This window comes from Trachypithecus francoisi, unplaced genomic scaffold, assembly GCF_009764315.1.
Source record: "Trachypithecus francoisi isolate TF-2019V2 unplaced genomic scaffold, Tfra_2.0 Contig01579, whole genome shotgun sequence".
Lineage (NCBI taxonomy): Eukaryota > Metazoa > Chordata > Mammalia > Primates > Cercopithecidae > Trachypithecus > Trachypithecus francoisi.
In genome coordinates, this window is record NW_022681442.1 from 33,075,526 (window position 1) to 33,098,840 (window position 23,315).

The 23,315-nt window shown below is 39.7% G+C and overlaps 1 protein-coding gene across 2 annotated transcripts in view; it reads left to right on the plus strand.

The window, feature by feature from the left end:
- Positions 1 to 23,315, plus strand: part of HPSE2 (heparanase 2 (inactive)) — a 776,827-nt gene that overhangs the window by 592,460 nt on the left and 161,052 nt on the right. For both annotated transcript variants that reach the window (XM_033186321.1, XM_033186330.1), the window contains exon 7: positions 5,887 to 5,980. In XM_033186321.1, the coding sequence (XP_033042212.1) occupies positions 5,887 to 5,980 (94 nt within the window). The remainder of the gene's footprint in view (positions 1 to 5,886; positions 5,981 to 23,315) is intronic.

Below are 23,315 nucleotides of genomic sequence, written 5' to 3' on the forward strand. Positions count from 1 at the left end.
GGAGGTTGACTTTTTTTGTAACAGTGTTCATTTCATCTCAGCTTTCCTGCCCAAAGCAGTTCTGAAACACAGATAGGAAGGCTGACCCACTGCAAAGAAGATGAAAACTAATGTAGCCTCAGAAGAAAAGCTTGATGCCAAGTGCTCAGCAGGAGCCCAGGCTGAGGGCCTCTGGAGGAGGGGCAAGTGCAATTTATAAAGCCTAAATACTCAAAGCAGCCTTTCTCCAGTATTTGCTTCGAGGTGGCAGAATAGGTTTTATAGGTCAACAGGGTTTTTCTAATGATTATCCAAGCTTCTCCCCCTTCAGTAGGGAAGGCCCCGATTTTCTGGAATTACCTGCCCAGTCAGCAGGCTGGGTGTTAGAATTCTGAGCAGACTGCCCCTCCTTCTTGAAACTAGCGGGGAGCAAAATAAGTCCGGAAATTCCTGAGCATTGGGAAGCCCGCACTAATGCAATTACCTGAAATAAAAGAAGGGGTCAGATAATAAAGGGCAAAGGTTTTTCCTTTTAAAGTAAAGGGCCAGGTAAACAAAACCAGCTGCCCCTGGAGCCAACAAACTCTCCTCATTAAATATTTTAAGAGCCTAATGGGCATAAGTGGCTAATTATAGTACAATCCTGAAGACTGAATCTAGTGGCCTGAGGAAGGGGGTCAGTGGGATGGGAATGGGGTTAAAACTTGGCTGACAGAGACAGAAAGGAGGTGAGCTCTGCCCCTGGCAGAGGACCTCTAAATGGCCAGAATGAAATTAAAATAAGAGTAAGATGCTTTGACTGGGAGTCTCTAATCATTCTGACAGTATCCCCGTGGGATGGGCTTGGATGTCTCATTTGGAGCAATTTTAAGTTTAAATGCTAGTTGAATAGGATCTGGAATACAGGTTTATTGAAAAACTAATTATGGGAAATTTTATGTTTATTCACTATGAAAAATTGGAAGAGTATGCAGCAAAATGTTGCAATGAGCCTCTCTAGGTGTTGTGCTTATACTGTAGGTGCTTTTCCATTTTCCTATTTCTGTTTTGTTCATGTTCATTCTCTAATTCATCTACAATGAGCATTTAGTTCTTTTATAATAAAAATAAAGGACAACACTAAATAAAATAAGATGAAGAGTATTGTGCTGGAACTAAATGTAAAATTAAGGGGGACAGGAGAGTTGGTGAATGCACTGATAAGTGGTTCCTTTTACTTTGTATAGTCTGCTATCTTTGCCACTTCCCTGGATACATGCTTGATGTGAGCTGCCAATCTAGAGGCAGGAATAAATTGCTGGCATTGGGCGAGACAGACCTTTTGACCATGTGTTAATATGCAAGTTTCAACTTCATTGCCTTTGTGATAGTTCTCAGAAAGGTTATTTCTGCACAGCCTTTTTTGGCTTTGGTTTTTAGTGGAACAGCTCGGCCACTTGTGGTATGATCTTAAGTGATGCTGAATGTCAAGAGAGCTTGAAGGATGACTATGATTTAACTAAAAGTGTCAGTCTAGGTGATTCTAGACCATTCTGCTAGGTTTAAAAAAAAAAGAGAGAGAGAAGAAAAGAAAAAAAGAAATCACCGTTATCACCATTTTTAGCAATTTATTCTTACAAAATGGTCACCACAGACTACTCCACCTCCTTCATGCCCAGATACAAATGATATATTTAGATTGGACCTATCACCACATGCAACTACCATCAGAGAACCAAAGCTCTATAACTGGGAAGAAGCTTTCAAATAGCCACAGATTGCTGATGCTGAATGTTTTCTTAGAAGCTTCACATTACAATGGGTAAGTGCAGTAAGTTAGTTGTCCAAGAATATCCAAGAAAAAGGTTTAGGTATTGATAAATTCATACCCTATGGGTTTTGTTTGTTTGTTTGTTTTTGTTTTGTTTTGAGACAGAGTCTTGCTTTGTCGCCCAGGCTGGAGTGCAGTGGCGCGATCTCAGCTCACTGCAAGCTTCGCCTCCCAGGTTCATGCCATTCTCCTGCCTCAGCCTCCCGAGTAGCTGCGACTACAGGCGCCAGCCACCATGCCTGGCTAATGTTTTGTATTTTTAGTAGAGACGGGGTTTCACCATGTTAGCCAGGATGATCTCGAGCTCCTGACCTCATGATCTGCCCGCCTTGGCCTCCCAAAGTGCTGGGATTACAGGCTTGAGCCACCGCGCCCGGCCATACCCTATGGTTAAATGATCCCCTCTCTTAAAAGCGATGCTGAATTCTGGGTGACCAAAGTTCATATTTCCATAGTACAATATAAATGTGGGTTTAAGGTTGCAGATGAACATTGCTGAAACTTCTCAGTATAATGTGAGGATTCCTTTGACATTCAAATGTGAATTGGACTCAGACTGAAGTTATTAAAAAGATGCTGTGATCATCAGGCTAGAGGAGGAAGGGTCCTTAGCTGGGTCAAAGGTAGAGGCAATGCCCAGGGCCATATTTTAGAAGCATTTTAAAGGGTCTCTGACATCTCTTTTAATTTCCCTTATTCTCTTGAAGAGCTCATCTGCAGGCATGGCTTTGTCCATTACTTATAACCTGAAAAAGACCCCCACGTCAACATTTCTTGTCTCAACTTCTCTGTACCTCTTTCTCGTATCTCCAGCTACCTGGTATGTAGTTCTTTCTTGATATTCTGTACACTTTTGATATGTCAGACAGTATCTTTCATCTCTCTTAACAAATTGTATTCCCATATGACTAACCTACATTTCTTTGGCAACAGTGTTCTCCAAGGCAATCTCTCTTATATGTTCATGGTCATCAGTGACTCCCTTCCTCTCTTTTACCCTCTACAGAAGCTTTATTTGTTCTTCCTTCATGGCTGCTCGCTGTCACTTTTCTTGTTCTCTCCCTTATTTAGACCCAGATCATTTCTTGCCAGCACTATTGAGATAAGATAGCTTTGTTTATTGGTTTCCATGCCTGTATCTCCTCCTGCTCCAATCCAATTCACAGCCTATAGGAATAGCCCAAGACCACTTGAGAATGATTGGATACAGCTTGTAAGGTTAAAACTGGGGACAAGAATAGGCTAAAAAGCTTAAGCCAAGGTTAGTGGATTTCATCTCCCATGTATCACATGAAGGAGCAATTGGACTATTTCTGGGTTCAAGAAGATAGAATGTTAGCCATTGAGAGGAGGTAACAGGGATCTGATTTCAGCGCCATGTCAGAAGAGCTTTTCATCAATTAGAGCTGTGATGCAGTGAAACAGTCCTAGTAGTGTATGACAGTGAATTCCTGTCCCTGGATATGTTCAAGCAGAACCAGAAAATCACTTCTAAGGGATATTGTATCAAGCTTACATGCTTTAGGCCAGCTGACCACTAAGGTCTTTTCAAACTCCAAATTTTTACAACATATCACAGCCATCTCCATCCATGCCTCTGCCTCATGCCTGCTGGGAATCCAGAGTCTGTTCTTGCTGCTCTACACTTTCCTCACTCCAAGTTCTACAGCGGGTTGCATGCTCTCCTCCAGAGGGATGCTCCCCCTGCGCATCCCATCCATGGCCTTTCAGTGTAAGTTTCTGCTGCCTTGGGCTGTTAAGTAATCTGAACAGGGTAGATCTGGTTATTTAATAGGTTTTATATGCCAGGTCCCATGCCCAGCATTTTTCCTTATGTGATCAGTACACCAACCCTGTGAAATACTATAGATTTGGATTTTTTGAAACCCACTTTAAAGAAGGGACTGAACCAAGGTTTTGTAACTCCGGGTTCTGGGTACTTGAGAAAACGAAGGAGGAAAGGAGTGAAGGAACCCTCAACCATGGGCCACGGATTGGGGTAGGCTAGAGAGGTTCTTCACAGGAAATCCTACATACTGAAAAATTACCTCTGGAATTTTTATCTCAATAAGTATTAAACTATGTGTGTTGCTAACAAAAATTATAAATATTGATGTTTAATGTAGTTACTGGGAAACTAACTGAGAAAAGAGGAAACTATAATATATTTGATTAAATAATAAAATAATAATTAAAATGCATTACTTGTTATATTCCTGGTCACCATATAATATAGTATCAAGTATTCATGTTCCTCAAATGTGTGTTAGATTAGCATTGCTTAAATTATTTTTAATTTTAACACTACTCTGTCTCAATATGCCTGGCTTCCATGTAGTATGCCATGTATCTGATCTTTTCGCAAAAATCAGAGGTGCCAATTAAGAAGTACTACTATGAGCAGGTTATGAGATAGGATAATGGACATGGATATGTCCAGCACTATGTGTTGCACATAATAAATGTTTATTGGATCTGAGTCTGGCATCTATACAAGGGATGAGGCAAAGGACATGTTATTATTTTATTTCCTGATATAAGTAACCATCAAAAATTTTCAATTACATGTATCCCCTGACTCAGAAATTCCACTATCATAGTATTCTATATTTACACATAACTTAATCAGTCTCCTATTGTTTATAATCCCATCTTTGTGAGCTGACAATTAGAAAGAACTAAAAGTTGTTCAGTCCCTACTGTATGCCAGGAACTTTACGTTTGTTGTCTCATTAATTCTCAGTTAAGCCTGAGGAGAAGATATATTATCCCCCATTTAAGAATAAAAAAACTGAGGCCCGTAGAGACTACGTAACTTGCCCAAGATCGTATAGTTAGTAAATACCAGATCTGGAATTTGAACTCAGATATTTCTGGCTAAAACCCAAATTTGCTCCAACATTCCAATGGTTTAAGCACTGGATTCTGTGGAAATGTCATGAAGTGGTAAGTGAGGCCAAAAGGAAGGCTGAGTGGGTAGATCACCACCCTTACCTCAACGAAAGCACCTGCCTTACAATAAAACAAACATTTAAAAATTAACCATTCCAATACATCACATGTTGGTATAGCGAGTTGACATTGAAAATAATTTTCACATAGTTCTATAATATGTAGTGATGGGTGGCTGCTTCTTAAAAATGAAATAATTTATCATTAGCCAGCAACCAAGGATAACTTAGTGGATTGGAAAAGGCACCCAGGAATCACAAGCATTTAGAAATTGATGGAATTCAGAACTTTGCCAAGATGGGGGTAAGGGAAGGTCTGAGGTAACGAAGGTCACCTAACCCTGGGTCAGCCTTAGCTTAGTCTTCAGAAAAGAGTCTCACAAAGGATATCTCCACAAAGCTGGATGGGCCTGTTTTGGTCAAATATTTACAACATAGTGTCAACATAACTTAATGTTTCATTTAAGCTAAGAAAAACCAAACCAAAACAAAAACCAATGAGTATCAAGTTGTTACTATTTTAGGAGAGGGCTCTTCCACCTTTGTACATCATTCATTCCTTTGTTCATTCATTCTGGGGGTAGTAGGCAACCACGGCATATTTTGGTAGCAGGTTGACTACAGAGTGTTCACCCACAGGAATGAGCTGGAGACTCACTCACTACACTAAGTCAGATTTTTGCTTTTGTATTTATTTTCTTATTTAAAAGTATGAAAAAAACTTATTAAAATGGTTGAGTATTATTTCAAACCTCTCACATACCTTTATTACTTTAAGGTGGGATTAGCGATGGGCATGGGATGGGTGTTAAATTACTTCCCCAAGAGAAAAAAAAGTAAGTTTTTCCTCATTACCCAATTTGTATTATGGAATTTCCATCAATTCCGTCAAGTAAGCAATGGGGTTTCATGTGACAAAAGCTGAAAAAAATAACAGTATTAGCCCACAAATAGCGGTGGAAATAGAGAAGATAAAAAGGTTATTATTTGTTTGAAAAGTACCCAGGGTCAAAACCTTTTAGAATGTGAGAGCCCAGGTGGAACCCTGGTTTGTTTCCTCGGGCAACAGAGACCTCCGGCTAGAAAAATGTATTTATAGTCCTTTGCTTGAGATTTTATCTGATTCTTATTTTATTTTCATTCCAGTTGCTACATTGATGGCCGGGTGGTCAAGGTGATGGACTTCCTGAAAACTCGCCTGTTAGACACACTCTCTGACCAGATTAGGAAAATTCAGAAAGTGAGTAAAAGTATCCTGGGAAGAAAAGGAGCAAGTCTGGGGGTAAGGCAAGGAAAAAGACACAAAGTCCCAGCTGGGCTTCAGCACTGTGGGAACCAGGGTAGAAAAATAGGAAAATAGTACAGTCCAGATGGGCATGGTCACAAGCCCCCCATCACAATTGTTGCCTGTCATTTGTTGTTTTTCAAATTGAAAAGGGTCTGTGTGTGCCATATCAAGGTTTAAAGCATCTCTATTGTTTTTAATTAATTTTTTTTTTTTTTTTGAAATGGAGTCTTGCTCTGTTGCCCAGGCTGGAGTGCAGTGGCATGATCTCAGCTCACTGCAACCTCTGCCTCCTGGGTTCAAGCAATTTACCTGCCTCAGCCTCCCAAGTAGCTGGGACTACAGGCATAAGCTGCCACGCCCAGCCAATTTTTATATTTTTAGTAGAGACGTGGTTTCACCATGCTGGCCAAGCTGGTCTCGAATTCCTGACTTCGAGTGATCCACCCGCCTCAGCCGCCCAAAGTGCTGGGATTACAGGTGTAAGCCACTGTGCCTGACCTAAAGCATCTCTATTTTAATTGCTTTTAAACTGTGAATTTCGTAAGGGAAGAATAGATTTACCTGATATTTTCTTTTTTGGAGCGTTTATTTTAGGTTACTTAAGGGAGAAAATGATTATATTCATTCAGTGAAATTCCAGTCTGGGGCACTGGCAATTCTAAGCCATATTTATACTGTTCCTCGGTGTCTTAGAATTAGCCAAGTAAGATCCTAATTTTGTAAAGTTGAGAGGAAAGCTATATTATATTAAGCAATTGCATGTAGGTGCTGTCAGCACACCTTTGGTCAGTGATTCTCAGACTTGAGGACAATCAAAATCACCAGTGGTGCTCACTAAAGTTTCTAATTTCACTCCTGAGGTTCTGATTTAATATGGCTGGAGTGGCTCCCAGAGGTCTCTATTTTTAATAATCTGTCAAGTGATTTTCCATAATGCCAATTATGGATCACATTTTGAAATACTGGATTAGTTAATTCTAAATTGTGAGGATCTTACATCTACAATTGTCATGGGCCTCTACAATATATTATCATCTTTGGTTGCCCGGTTAAGGTTCTTCTCCAGGGAATGGGGACCCTTTGAATAGTTTGCTATTTCTTGAGCGAATTAAACAAATCTTTGGAAAAAAATTGTAATAAGTAGGCTCTCAATAAATACAAGATGAATTAATAAACAACGAATAGCTCTATGAATTAATAGACAAACGAATAGCTCATTTATAGCTCTGAAAGGAAATCCTATTTGAAGAAATCAAGGAACATCAGTTTTGAGAGCTGAAGTGGAAGGCTTCACCTTTTTTGTATTCATCCCAATGTCATACTCAGATTATAAACAGCATCTGGAATTCTCTTGTTCTCAAGAGTTCAATAGGCTGAGAAGCCTCAGAACTTCTGAACTACTACATCCCAATCTGATCCCTCCAGGGATCAGGTGCATTGGCCAGCACCCTTATCTGTCACTGCCTTTCACTAGGTAAAGCCTAGGAGAACTAAATGATTTGAAATATTTCTACCAGTCCCTATTTGATATTCATTTAGTGAAAAATATTCACTGAGCATTTAGCGAGTACCTAAGGCAAAGTGTCAGATGCTGGGGATACAAAGTGGTATAAGACATGGTCTCTGCCCTCAAGGTAAAGTAAGTTTTAACACTTACTTTCAGCAGATTGAAAACATATTACCTAATGTAATAGAATGTTAACCTATTGAATACTGTAGTTTTCTAAGCACATTATGCTAATCTGATATTACATCTTGCCCTCTAGAAGGAGGGAAGAATTTTCCGTCATTAATTCATTTGTTTATTGCTTCATTCAATAAATGTTTATTGAGTGCTTACTATATCTAGACACTGTTCTAAGTGTTTATATTACAATAGTGTACAAGATTGTCAAGTTCCTATAGTTTTGGCTTTTCCAGTTTTGAGTTTGATCAGAGGGTTGTTGTTGGAAGTAAAATGATTCAGTTCTATCAAGGCACTGAGAGTGAAGGTTCTAACTGCACTCATGTTATTATTTAAGTACAACAAGTGGCTGTAGGTCAGAACTAAGACAAAGGTGTTGGAAGGTAGGTTCTTTCCTTTATCCCCACTTCCCGTCACCCTCCCCCACTGCATATGCCTTGACCATATGAACCAGTTTGAAAACTGAAATAACTTACCTCCTGATTTATCTGGGCCCAATAAACTTCAGGAAAAGAGCTAAAACTCTGTGCACAATTGGTATTCAGATCTTTAGAAACAAGCCTAATGGACTTAGAAGGGGAAGGGGAAGTGCTGTCACAGGGAGGAAAGTGGAACCCTTGAGAGATGACTATATACAGAAAGCACCTGGCAGGAGAGGGCTAGGCTTCGCAGCAGGGTCTGGACTTACCTTTTGGCAGTTGCAAAGAGAGCATGCCCAGGGTCCCCTCAAGCCAGGGTTCCTATTCTGATTATCTCTTGCTGTGCAACGAATTACCCCAAAACTTAGTAGCATAAAACAGCCATTTATTAAGCCAAAGGATTGTATGGGTCAGGAATTCTCAAAGAGTACAGAGGGAATGGTTTGTCTCTGCTCCATGATGTCTGAAGCCTGAGCTAAAAGACGTAAAAGCTGGGATTACTGAAAGGTTAGTATCTGGGACCATCAGAAGACTTGTTCACTCCCATCTCTGACAAGGGATGCTGTATCACTTTTCCTAACCTAACCTCAGAAGTCACATGGCATCACATTAGCCATATCCTATTCGTTGAAGTAGTCCCAAAGACCCACCAAGCTGCAAGGCGAAAAGAAATAAGCTCCTCCTTTCAATGGGGGAGTGGCAATACTCTGGAAAAGCATATAAGACCAGAAATGTTTTTGCAGTCATTTTTGGAAAATATGATCTTCCACACTTTCATCCTCCCTGTTTCATTTAGTAGGCTTTAAGTCATTTCCCTGTTTTTTTCCCCCCATTCTCTTTTACAAAGCTCTTGCCAGATATTGCCTTAAGTGTGTATATGCTAGAGGTGTTGCTGGATCATGGATTCCCTGAGATTTGAACCACTGGATAGACTTCTCATTGGCTAAAGCAGTCTGGACCCAGTTGTTAGGGCCTCCAAGAGGAGAGTCTCTCTCACCACAACCCAAGGTGTGCTGAGCACTGGCCTTCCCTGGGGACATGAGAGCTAGGAGACTAGACTAGGATCCCCAAACTTTGATTGTTGAGATGTTGCTTTGACTGTTCCTGAAGTCCCTGGTGGGTGGGGAGGAGGGTTCTTGGGAATTAGGGTCCAAAGTACAAACTAGGACGCACTAGCCAAATGACTTTCTTGCAAGTTCCTCAAATCATTTCAAAGATGGGCCAAGTTAGGTTTCACGTTTTTTTAATTTTTTTTTTTTTTGAGACAGAGTCTCACTCTGTTGCCCCGGCTAGAGTGCAGTGTCACAATCTCAGATCACTGCAAGCTCCACCTCCTGTGTTCACACCATTCTCCTGCCTTAGCCTCCTGAGTAGCTGGGACTATAGGTACCCGCCACCACAACCGGCTAATTTTTTTGTATTTTCAGTAGAGACAGGGTTTCACCATGTTAGCCAGGATGGTTTCGATCTCCTGACCTCGTGATCTGCCCGCCTCGGCCTCCCAAAGTGCTGGGATTACAGGCATGAGCCACCACACCCGGTCTTTTTTTTTTTTTGAGATGGGTCTCACTTTGTCACCCAGGTTGGAGTGCAGTGGTGGGATCTCAGCTCACTGAACCTCAGCCTCCCAGGCCAAGCAATCCTTCCACCTCAGCTTCCCTGGTAGCCGGGACCACAGGCACATGCCACCACGACTGGCTAATTTTTGTGTTTTTGGTAGAGACAAGGGTTTCACCATGTTGCCCAGGCTTGTCTTGAACTCTTGAGCTCAGGCAATCCACCCGCCTTGGCCTCCCAAAGTGCTGGGATTGTAAGTGTGAGCCACCGTGCCTGGCCTTCCAAGTAAGGTTTTATTGTCTATATACCTGGAACCTTCACCCCAAAGCTGGAAGTGTACTTTGTTTCTTCTCTCTTTGTAGAATTGAAGTCCTAAGGACCCCATTAGGCCCACAGTGGTAGAAAAGGGGCAGATTTTTCACCAAAATGGTACCATGTGGGAGTGGCTTGATAAATCACTGGTAAGGCTGTTTGAATAGGGTATTAGGCCCAGGATTTGAAGTCTGATGGCCTGGTTTAAGTATAGATGTGTGGCTTTGGGCCAGTCACTTACTGGCTTGATTTGTCTGATTTTGTCTGTTTGTTTGTAAAATGAAGATGCTAAGGATACTATTCTCCCTCCCTCTTAGGTAGATTAGGAAAGTCATGTGAGAAAGCCCTGTTTTGTTCATTGTTATTGAATGCTAGCTCTTATTGCTATTATTATTGTTGTTATAGTTATTATAGCTATTTTTAATAATTTCTGTGACTAGAGAAGCTTTACATTACCGTTATCTTCAACTTGTTCTTTGCTTTTTCTCCTCTTTCCTCTTTTTTTGAACTCTGGGGAATATGATAGGTGATATTTTTGGCACTTGAAAGACAATGACTCAATTGCTAAAAACAGCTGTGGTTTGCAAATTTGGACTGCCACTTAGAGAAGAATTCTCAGTTTTCTGAGCAGTGGGTGAATTATCTGGTTATATGAAAATCTACATGATGCATCTGAAAGCCAAATAGAGATACGTTTGAGCAATGGGTGGACAACTCACCCCTTTGGATGATCCACACACTCTTTCCCTTTCATTAGAATGATGATGATCATGTGTACATTGGGAGATGAGTCAAAGGAAAGAGTTGATAATCTAAAAATACAAGGAAGAGTCAGATGGGAAAGTGAGAAAGTTTAGGACACAGTGCAGATGGTATAGTCTGGATAGCTGGGCTGACTCCAAAACAATGACTTAAGAACCAAGAAGAACCACTTTGGCTGAAGTCATTTGGACTCTGATTTGTGTCTTCATCTCCTAGAGGAATCAGAAGAGGAAATAACACTTTTTGATATTATTTTCAGTAATTCAATAAGCACAGAAAGGAGTCGGTGAAATCCCAGTCATAAAGGAAGTGTTTCCAAAAGTACTGTCCATATTATTGCATTTTGAATACTAAATAAACTCAACAATTAGCTCCCCCAATATTTGAAAAATTTCTTCCTTCCTCCCTTCCTTTTTCCTAAAGTTATTTTTAATTGACATATAATAATTATACATACTTATGGGATACAGAGTGATATTGCAATACATGTATACAATGTGTAATGATCAAACCAGGATAACTTGGCCGGGCACGGTGGCTCACGCCTGTAATCCCAGAACTTTGGGAGGCTAAGCAGGCAGATCACCTGAGGTCAGGAGTTTGAGACCAGTCTGGCCAACATGGCGAAACCCCATCTCTACTAAAAATACAAAAATCAGCCAGGCATGGTGGTAGGCATATGTAATCCCAGCTACTCAGGAGGCTGAGGCAGGAGAATCCCTTGAACCCTGGAGGCAGAGGTTGCAGTGAGCCGAGACCACGCCATTGCACTCCAGCTTGGGCAACAGAGCGAGATCTGTCTCAAAAAAAAAAAAAAAAAAAATCAGGATAATTCACAAATTTATCACTTCAAACATTTATCATTTATTTGTGTTGGGAACATTCGAAATCTTCTAGCCATTAGAAAATGTACAATAAATTATGTTAATTATAATCACCCTACAGTGCTATCATACACTAGAATGTATTCCTTTTATCTGGCTGTAATTTTGGATTTGTTAACCAGCCTCTTCTATCTCCACTCCCCACCCTTCCTAGCCTTTAGTAACAACAGTGTTACTCTCTACTTTTATGCAATCAAATTTCTTAGCTTTCACATATGAGCAAGAACATATGTGGTATTTATCTTTCTATGCCTCACTTATTTCACCTAACCCAGTGTCCTCCAGGCTCATTCATGTTGCCTCAAATGACAAGATCTCATTCTTTTTTTATGGCTCTATAGTATTCCGCAAATATATATGCCACGTTTTCTTTATCCATTCTTTTTTTTCTTGAGATGGGGTCTTGTTCTTTTCCCCAGGCTGGAGTGCAGTAGTGCAATTATAGCTCACTGCAGCCTTGAATTCCTGGGCTCAAGCGCTCCTCCTGCTTCAGCCTCCCAAGTAGTTGAAACTACAGGCCCGCGCTACCACACCTGGCTAATTTTTTCATTTTTTTGTAGAGACAGGGTCTTGCTGTATTGACCATGGTGGCCTCATACTTCTGGTCTCAAGTGACTCTCCTGCCCCAGCCACCCAAAGTGCAGGGATTACATACCTAAGCCACCACACCTGGCTCCATTCATCTGCTGATGGACACTTAGGTTGATTTCATAACTTGACTATTATGAATAGTACTGCAGTGAACATGAGAGTGTAGATATCTCTTCGGCATACTTATTTTCTTTTGGATACATACCCTGTACTGGGATTACTGGATCATACAAGTAGTTATATTTCTAGCTTTTTGAGGAACTTCCATACTGTTTTCCATAATGGATGTCCTGATTTACATTCCCACCAACAGGTATAAGAGTTCTCTTTTCTGCATACCTCACAGCATTTCTTACTGTCTTCTTTACAGTAGTCATTCTAACTGCCTTCATTTCCTTCTTTCTTCCCTTCCTTCCTTCATTTGTTGACTATTTGTAACATTCTTAGAATTTTCCAGGTCCCTGAGAATAAAATGGTGAGCAAGACTGACGTGATGCTTGTCTTCACAGACCTTATGGTCCAGTGGGGAAAACTGATAATTAAGCAAGCAACAGTAATAAGATGTTATGATTCCTATTACAGGATGCTATAGGAGTCCATAGTGGGAAGTACCCACCTTAGTTTGTGAAGGAAAGGAAATCAGGGAAGTCCTCTCAGAGAAAATGACATTGAGGCTAACACCTAAAAGTTAGACTGTCTCTAATTTATACAGTTCTTCTTGGGGCATGATCAGAGGACCACTGGTGGTAGACGTGTATGGATAAAGGAATGGTTTGTATGGTTCTTCATATGAGCATAATCCTTCATTTGTTATCATTGCTTATGATTATTTATATTTAATAAAGATCAACTCTTTTGTAGTCTCAATAAATGCAGTGACATTATGCCACTTCTTCCAATATATTGTAGTTGCAGGACCATGGAAGTAAGGGAGAAGGACATGTAATTTCTTTGAAATAATTAATAGATTTTAAAAGAAACCCTTGCTTTTAACCAGCTTTCCAGTTTACCTGCTTATTTGAACCTCTTAGTAAATAAGAAGAAAAGAGCAAAACAAACAAACAAACAAAAACTCAATTATTCTTGAGGACCATAGAATAACTAGAGGCACAATTAAAGGAAACATGAGGACAATGACAATATTAGTCTTCTCTAATGAAGAAAACTGGAAAATGAAAACTAGAGACAGAACCATAGTATCACCACAAAAATCAGTGTTTGCTTGATGCATTCATTAATTCCCTCATTCGTTCGGGAATATTGACGCTTATTTCAATGTCCCAGTGCCCATCACTTAGCAGGTGCTCAATGCATGTTGGAGGGAAGGATGCACAAAGCGAGGGACAGGTGAATGAGCAGAATAAAGCACCTGAAGGACAAAAGAAGTAATGTCTTATCTCATTCACATTTATATGTGCTGTCTCCATTGTTTACACTGCAGAAGAACCTTATCTGCTGCTAACTTTGTGGTAGTGTTGAATAGATGGAAATCAGTTAAGACAGCCCTATGAGCTATGCCTACATATAGACATAGTAGGAAAGTATCTTCAGTGTATATGTTTAGGAGTGATGGAAAAATCTTTTTGTGGCCCCAAATAATATTTCAGTCTGTTTCAGACATTTCATTTGAGTGAACAATCTTTCATTCTACATTAGGATGATGATGAAGAATGTAAACAATCTGGGAAGAGGTAGACCACACTGGCTTAAATTCACACTAAGGCTTTAAAGGCAAATAGAAGATCCTTTCCCAAGAGCAGGTTTTGATGGAGGGGAAGAGAAACACAGGCCAAGGAAATACAATTGGTCCTTGAGTAACATAAGGGTTAGGGGCGCTGACCTTCTTGCATAGTCGAAAATTCATTTATAGCTTTTGACTCCACCAAAACTTAACTGCTAATAGCCTGCTGTTGACCAGAAGCCTTACTGATAACATAACAGAAGACTTACTGATAATATAACATAAGTCTAACTGATAAACATATTTTGTCTGTTATCTGTATTATCTACTGTATTTTCATAATAAAGTAAGCTAAAAGAAAGAAAATGTTATTAAGAAAATCATGGGCTGGGCATGGCAGCTCACACCTGTAATCCCAGCACTTTGGGAGTCCAAAGCAGGTGGATCATTTGAACCAGGAGTTTGAGACCAAACTGGGTAACATGTCAAAACCCTGTATCTACACACACACAAAAAAAACAAAAATTAGCTGGGCATGGTATCACATGCCTGTGATACCAGATGCTTGGGAGGCTGAGGTGGGAGGATTGCTTGAGCCCAGGGAGGTTGAGGCTGCAGTGAGCTAGGATCCTGCCACTGTACTCCAAACTGGGCAACAAAACAAGACCCTGTTTCCAAAAAAAAAGAAAAAAAAAGAAAGAAAAAAGGAATAAAAAGAAAGAAAATGAAATTATAAGGAAGAGAAAATATATTTACTATTTATTAAGTGGAAGCAGATCATCATCATCATAAAGGTCTTTATCCTCTTTGTCTTCACATCGAGTAGGCTAAGGAGGAGGAGAAAGAGGAAGCATTGCTCTTGCTGTCTCAGGAATGGCAGAGGCAGAAGAGGTGGAGGAGGTGGAAGGGCAGAAAAGAGAGGCAGGTGCACCCAATATAATTTTCATTGAAATAAATTAATGTATAAGTGAACTCTCGCAGTTCAAACCCATGTCATTTAAGGGTCACCTGTACTCAGAAGGCACGGAACCTCAAATACAAACTGTACCACATTAATACCTCGGGATAACATCAATGAGTGATTCTGAGTTTTATGGGGCCTGACATTTATACAATGGGGACCTTTATAAGGAAAATAAAACAAGGAAATCTGCAAATTATGTAAATATTTGACCATATGAACACATTAGCAGGGCCCTTCTTAGGATATTGTTAGATGCCTGTGAAAGCAGGGAGCTGGAAATTTAAGCTCCATGAACTTCTTGGTAAATTAGCCTCTGTGACCCCACTTGGCTGTGCATCTGCAAATGGGAGAATATGACCTAAGGGAAATTTTGACTCTTTGCCTTCATATACAAGACATGAACAATATTATAGTTGGGGAGTCTGACCTGAAAGGTATGTTTACTGTCAAAGAACACCAAAGTTTTAGTCATTGTCATTCCATGAACCTTAATTTCCTTGATTCTTAGATACAAATATTTCCTTGAATCTTAGAACAAATATTAGAAAATTCACCATTAATTTAATAATAACTGGGAAGGAAGAGGCTAAACAGCAGGCAAGTTTCATTTGATATTGATTTTGAATAATATCCTGATTTCAAAAGCATTGAATTATGAAAAATGCATCATTAACTTACAGAAATTTAATAATTGTATTACCTTTAGGGTTATAAATGCTGTTTATTGAGTGCACTATATATTATTAATCTATTAAATAAACCAGTGATGTGCTCAAGTCCACAGAGCTTTTCAAGTAGTAAAATTTGAATTCAAACTGAGGCTTATTGGACTCTAGAACCTGCACTCTTATCCATTACACTATTCAGTATCACCCACACTTATCAACTATTTATTTTATAATCCATGTAATATTTATATTCCTAACCACCCAGGATTAGGAAGGCTTTCAAAGGAGAATACTGAATGAATGTTCTTGGTGAAAGAACATCAATTTGACCCCACCATCAATTAATAAGCTAGGGTGAGTGTCCTGGAAGTGAGGGTTGAATGAATTGAATGGATGTATGAAGAGAGAGTTGAATGAATGAATGAAGTTGGTTATCATGATATTAGGCAAGTGGTAGTGGAAGAGGACAAGACTTTTTAGTGTTATTTGCATTGATCTACTGGATTCCATTCATATGTTTCATATGCACAGGCTCTTGGTCAGTGTTTAGTAAGGTCCTGCAATATGCAAGGCAATGACAATGTGAAGAAGGTATGTGCTACCCATGGACATTTGGAGGAATGGCCCTGGGAGCAACTTGCTGTTTGGGGCAAAAAGCCTCATCAGGAGGAAGGGGCAACTTAGGATGACCATGCAGTGTTTCAACATGTAAGTGGGAGGACTATAGGGTTTGTCCTAAGCAAGAGTAAAATTACCAGTGAGGCTACTGGAGCCTATGACTTGTAAGTGGGTAGGGGTTGGTTAGTCACAGAAAGAAAGGGAAAGAAAGGAAGAGTAATTTATGTGCAAGTGGCTACTTTCCAGTCTCTCTACTAGCACTTATCCTTGAACGTTGTCATTGCTTTGGGACTCTGTGAAACTTTTATTTCCCATTTTCTTGCATATGATCATAATGTCCTTGCCTCCCCAGTGACTTTGTCTTTTTTGTGTATGTTCTTAGTTTAATTTTATGTTTTGTTGCAATTACGTTCAACTGCTTTTCTGTGGGTTGAGATAACAAGTGCAGAAAATGCAAATTTTAAATCCTAAAAATGTCACAGAAACAGAAGCCGCAAATTAAAAATTGATCTGATACTGAAAGAAAATGGGCAAAGATGGCACTCCAGAACACAGAGATGATAAAAAGAAATTATACAGAGAAAGATTAATGAAACTGACAGGAAGTACATTAGACAGAAGAAATATATCAAGAGGAATGTGATGAGATACTGGAATGACTGAGCTCAGAATAGCCCAGCTTGTCTAACCTAAGAAGGACATGTTAAATATGGAGGCAGTTTAGCCAACCAGAAGTTGTGGGTCTCCTCAAACAGGAAATTCGATTAGAAAGTGAACAGAGCCCTAAACTGGAACTGTGAGGATTTGGTGTTTGCCCTTGTGATACTGAGGTATCTTCTCTGAAACTTAGCTTTCTCATCAGTGAAATATTATCTCTCTCATTTATTTGTAAGTATTTTATAAGCAAAGTAATTGTCAAGCATTCTATAGGGCACGCAAAAAGGAAAAAAAAATAGAAAATTACAATTCAGTATAATAAGGTCAAGGTCAGAGGTAGGTTCAAAGAACTTTGGAACCCAGGGGAGAGAATAATAACTTTTTGAGGGTTTGAGGAAAGTTTCACAGAGGAAATAACATTTGAAATAGGCTTGAAAAAAAAGTCAGACAATGTGGATGAGCAGTGTGTAGGGGAAAGGTAATCAGTAAAAAACTTGTTACTTCGTGTAGTTGAAAAGTAGGAGTCCTTTCTTTATAGTGAACCATAGATCTTCCTCCCACAGGGGAGGAATGGGGGAAGTGGTAGCTAAGGGGTGGTTGTGAAAGTCTAAGATAACAAGTTAAATAAAGCAGTTAGCATCTTGTCCTGTGGTTCAGTGGTTCTCAACTTTATTTTATCATGTCTAAAATACTCTCATGGACAAATGGATAAAATAGACTATGGGTTGCACGCAATTACTAGCTCCTTAGCTTTTTTTTCGCAGTTAAGGAAACATTTCAGAATTTGGGTGAAATATTATGACAACTTTGAATCCACTCTTTTTATTTTGAAGTAAATTATTCCCAAATCACTATTTTCAATAGTATCTGAAACAAGTTGCTTGTAGCACATCTGCCAGCTGATCAAACAGACCTCTCTGAGCACGAATAATTGAGTACTGCTGCTGGCAATAGGGAACCACTGAAGGCTGGAGAGGGATTTGTCAAGTTAACAAATAGCAGCAGTGTGAAGGATGGACTAGAAGAGGAAAAGATTAGAGGCAGGATGACCAAGGAACAAATGACAAGATCCAGAACTCAGGGAAGGGCGGTGAGGAAGAAGAGGACAGAGTCAATATCCTCTGCCCTAATGTAGCAGGTAACTGGAGAGTCAAAAAAACATGAAAGAAGGATGGAAAGAAACATAGGAAAGGCACAGAGCTCTTGCCTTGACCACTTATAAATACAATAAGGAACAAAGACTGCCAAGAGGCAAGGATGTCCCTAAGAAGAGCTCTGTGAGCAGGTAAGGTTTAAGAAGCTTCCTGTAGCTATTCAGCTCTTTGTAACCAACTCTGTAGAGGACCAGTTTGGGTTACTTAAAGAGCTACTGTTCTTCGTGAAATTCTGGGGAAGGTTGATTTCCAACTAGATGAGATGCTAGAATTAATGGGCTCCAGCTTCATTTGGAGGGTGGGCCTCCTGCCGGGGCTGATTAGCCCAGCTGGCCTGTCCACTATTCCTGTTTTATTGCTTCCTTTCTCATTAAGGAAGGTGTTGGGTTTGGATAACCATAAACAACATGTCTGCTGCTTCAAGCTACCATTTCTTACACAGCCAGCGGTTGAAGCCAGGCTCTCAAGAGTCTTTTTAAAGGACTTAGATCACAGTTTTAGAGGCAGGATATCAAGGAAACACAGGAAAAGGAAGCCCAGATTTGCAAATGTGCTACATACATTGTTGTTTTCTTATTTTTACCCGTTTTTTTTTTATTCTTTTTTTTTTTTAATTCAAAATGGTAGGGAAAATAAACTAAAAAAATCCAGGCTGTTTTCTCTAGTCTCCCCTCTCTTTCTGTCTCTCTGTTCCTCCCTCAGCATGTCCATGTGAAACAGTACTCATAGTCCCCAGCCCTGAAATATGAAGAAATGGAGCTAGAAGGTTTCCCTTTATACAACTCTGCCTCTGGCAGGTCCAAGGATTCAGAGCAGCCAGTGGCCCTTTACTGAGCAGTTTTCTGGGTACCTGAAAGCCCCCTTGACCACATGGACCCAAGGATTGAAGTCTATTTGGGAAAAGAAGAACTGCTGAAAGGCAGCCAACCACTCAGCTCCCTTTACCTTCACTTAAGTAATTTCAGCATTTGTACGTCTTTCTCCCCAGACAGTGTTATCCCTTAAAATAGCCTTCATTGGCACATCATTTCTCACCAGCAACTGTACCCTTTTTCTTTCCAAAGTACTCCAATTTTCTCTCTGCTAGCACAGGGAGAATCATGTTTACTACAAAAAACCACAGTGTTGAACTATAGCCCTCAGTTTCTTAGAGTTTTACTTTCTAAGGGAATTTTGCAGCTGGTTCCATCTGTTTCTCCTAATTTTTTTCTCTGCTCTTCTGCCCACACTGATTTCCTTTCCGGACCCAACCAGCACCCAGCCTCAGTGTCTGTACCTCCATGACATGTCACCATCATGCTCTTCTCCGCTCATGAAAGATACAGAGGTCATAAGCCTCCCGCCATGCCCCAAACTGTAAATAGTCAGAAAATATTTGTTGGTTTGTACGGACTACTCCTAGAACTTTTAACATTAAAAATTTCTAGGACTATTTCCCCAAACAACATTTCACGTAACTAGTTTAGTTTTTGTATCAAAGTTGTCCCTCACTGTGTGTTTTTCGTTCATGTGGCTTGACTGGAACTACCCCTGTGCTGAGAATGGAGAAATGAACTACTCCAAATGATAATTATGTTTGTGTGAATTATCCATGTGCATTTTAAATTCTAAACTGGCCTTTCCTGCTGCTTAGCATACGTCTGGGCTATTACCTATCACCACAAGTGTTATGTCTGAAGGAAGAACAACCAACTCTAATGTAATTCATTCAAACACAAGCTCATGTGCCTTGGACAAGGAGAGTGGTCTAGGTAACATTCTGGTCTACATCTCTAAGTGCTTACTATATGCCAGACACTACTTCAACTGCTTCACAAATATTATATAATTTAAATATCATAAAATCCTCTAAGGCAGATATTATTGTGATTTTACAGTTGAGGAAATTGAAACACAGAGAGGTAATGTAACTCACTCAAAATCATGCAGTAAGTAAATAATAGAACCAGAATTCAAACGAAGGCAATCCATCTCCAGAGTCCATGCCCCTAACTGCTCCTCAATTTTCGATTGTTTCCTTTCAAATCTCCCCGCAAGTCAGAAGAAAATTCTGATTAACATTTTTATTTTTTATTTTTTAAGAGACTCTCATGCAGGCTGGAGTGCAGTGGTATGATCATAACTCATTGCCTCCTGCCTCAGCCTCCTGAGTAGCTGGGACTACAGGCACAAGCCACCATGATTGGCTAATTTTTTTTCTTTTCTCTTTTTTTGAGACGAGGAATTTAGCTATGTTGCCCAGACTGGTCTCAAACTCCTGGCCTCAAGTGATCCTTCCACCTCGGCCTCCCAAGTAGTAGGGCTACAGGCGTCACTTTTATTTACACAGAGTCTATGTCCTTGAAGGGTCCTGTGGACACAGAATTTTATAAATCCCACCGTTTTCTGGAATCAAGTCCTCACTTAAAGGAGCTAGAGTTTGAATTCCTTTTGAAAAATAATCATCTCATACAAATCACCCCTCTGAGTTCGGCATGCCACCATCCAACTAAGTACAGTAGGTTCTTGAATAATTTCATTTCATTTAACATCACTTTATTATAATACTGATGGGGAAAAAAATCAATTCCCAGCTGGGGCCACTGTCTGTTTGGGTTTTCTCCAGATACTCCTGCAAATATGTAGATTGCATTAGGTTTCCTGGGTGTCTAAATGGTCCCTGTCCAAGTGAGTATGGGTGTGGGGATGAGTAGTCCTGCAATGGAATGGTGACCTGTCCATGGCTGGTACTCACCTTGTACCCTGAGCCTCCGAGATAGGCTCTGGCTACTCTCAACCCTGAACTGGTATAAGCACATTGGAAAATAAATGAATAAATGAATAAAAATTATTGTAAAATAAAAATTTGTAAAGTCTACAATAATTATACAAATGCATAATAAATGATGTGGCAGTAAAGCACACAGCAAGTCTGTCATATTTGTGATTTGTTTGAAATTCCTGGTGGTAGGAGGTGCTCCTTTTTGCTTTGCAAACAAATTTCTTGATTTAACCCCCCCACCTCCATGACTGCCACCACTCACTGATTCACCAAAAATTGGGTAAATAATTTTCTAGTTTTTATTCATCTTTTTTCTTTTCTTTTTTTTTTTTTTTTTTTGAGACAGCATCTCGCTCTGTCGCCCAGACTGGAGTGTGGTGGGTGGTGCGATCTCAGCTCACTGCAAGCTCCACCTCCCGGGTTCACACCATTCTCCTGCCACAGGCTCCCAAGTAGCTGAGACTACAGGTGCCCACCACCACACCCGGCTAATTTTGTTTTTGTATTTTTTTTAGTAGAGACAGGGTTTCACCATGTTAAAACAGGCTGGTCTCGATCTCTTGACCTCGTGATCCACCCGCCTCGGCCTCCCAAAGTGGTAGGATTACAGGTGTGAGCCATCACACCCTGGCCTATTCATCTTTTTTAAATGTATATATAGATCACACTTATTTCAGTGATTAGTATTAAAAGTTTTGGGGTCTTTATTTAGAAATTTGGTGATGTTTTTGTGACCAGAAATATGTCATAGGAACTTAATTCTTGTTAGTATCATTTAGCCTATAGCAAAATTGGTTATATTATATGTTCTTTCGCTTGAAGTTGCCGTTTCCAAGGACCTATTGATAACTTTAAGTGAAGACTTATTGTACTTATAGCAAACGTCCTCAAGTGATAAATGTGGAAATACATCATTCTTTCCTTTCTTAATATCAGAATATTATAACGAGCTTGATAACACATAAAATCCTCTGGTATCCAAATCACCTTGTATGGTAATTGACCTTTAACACTTCTGAGGTTATTGGATTCCATACATAAATTACCTGCTAAGCAAAGCAGAATTTTCCTTTTCCTTCTCAGATCAAGGAGAGGCTTGATATCCTGGGATTTGGCAAATAAGCATGTTGCTCTTTTCTAGATCTTTCATGTTGTAATAGGTTTTCATTGTATGCCTTTGTTTTTCCTGATCTCTAAGATTGTTTTTGCAATCAGCATATTGCTTCCAATTCTTTGATCAGTTTAGTCGCCCTTTATCAGGTCATATGACTTCTTTAAGGAGTGGCAGTTTACTGTGAGCTTGTGCGAGGGCAGGTGTGGAATTGCATTAATTTCTTTGTGTTACACACAATCTCCTGTGAAACACTTACTCTGTGCCAGGCATTCTGATAGGAAGTAAATACAAAAGTGAGTAAGAGTATTCCCTGCCTTCAAAGAGCTAATGGTTCAAAGTTTCTAGGAAATTTCCTGAATTTCTTACGTGGGTCAAAAATGGTAGTTCAGAATCCTACCACCAAACCGTAAGAATAATTGGCACTAGTTCCTCTGAATTCATGCATCACCATAGACAGACCCACATAAATGTGTGTCTGCTAGGTCTGTGCTCCTTTTCACTAGCTCTCAGGATCTTCCTGTGACTGGCCTAGTATATGTGTCTTTGACCTTTGACAAAGAAAGGTCCTTAACACTATCCTATCAGGTATTATTCCAGCTTACATGTGAGGAAATTGAAGCTCAAAGTGGTTATAAAATGATAAACTAATTTGTATATCATTTTACAATTAAAATGATATACAAATAACTGTATCATGGTATAGTTTCATTTATATATATATATATATATATGTATGATCTCATAGCAGCTGCAGGGATCTTTACATAAGTCAGATCCAATCACTTTCTTGGTTAAATCCCTCCAATAGCTTTCCATCACACTCAGAATAAAAATATTCCTTTCTTCTCTGACTTCATTTTTAAATCTTTCACTCCCTTACTTACTGCACTCCAGATAGTCTTCTTTGGTTCTAAACACAGCAGACCTGTTTCCACCTGAGGTCCTTTTACTGTGCTGTTCTAGATCCATTAAGGGGCTGGCTCCTTAATGGCTTCACTCAGTTCTTGGCTCAGATACCACCTTCCACGTGAGCCTCCTCTGACCACTGTCTAAAGTACTGACCTTACCCTCCTGTCAAATTGCTGTCTAGCGTGTTACTCTGTTTTGTTTTCTTCCATCCCTTATTATTATCTAAATTTCTTTTATTTGTTTACTTGTTTATTATTATTCTCCTTCCCTTGACTAAAATGTAAGACAACAAGAACAAAGACTTGTTATGCTTCATTGCTGTAGATCCACCCCTAGAACTCTGCTTGGCATATAGTAGGTGCTCAGTAAATATTTGTTGAATGAATTAGTTAATGCCCTTGATAATGCATTAATGTTTTTGATGGGAAATCCTCAGCCCTTTCTAGCCTCATGTTTTTATATTCTCCTAGGCAATTTCATTTACTCCTGTGGATTTTTCTACCTTTCTCAGTGTTTTCCTCCAGCCCAGATCTTTGTTTCTGAGATGACCAG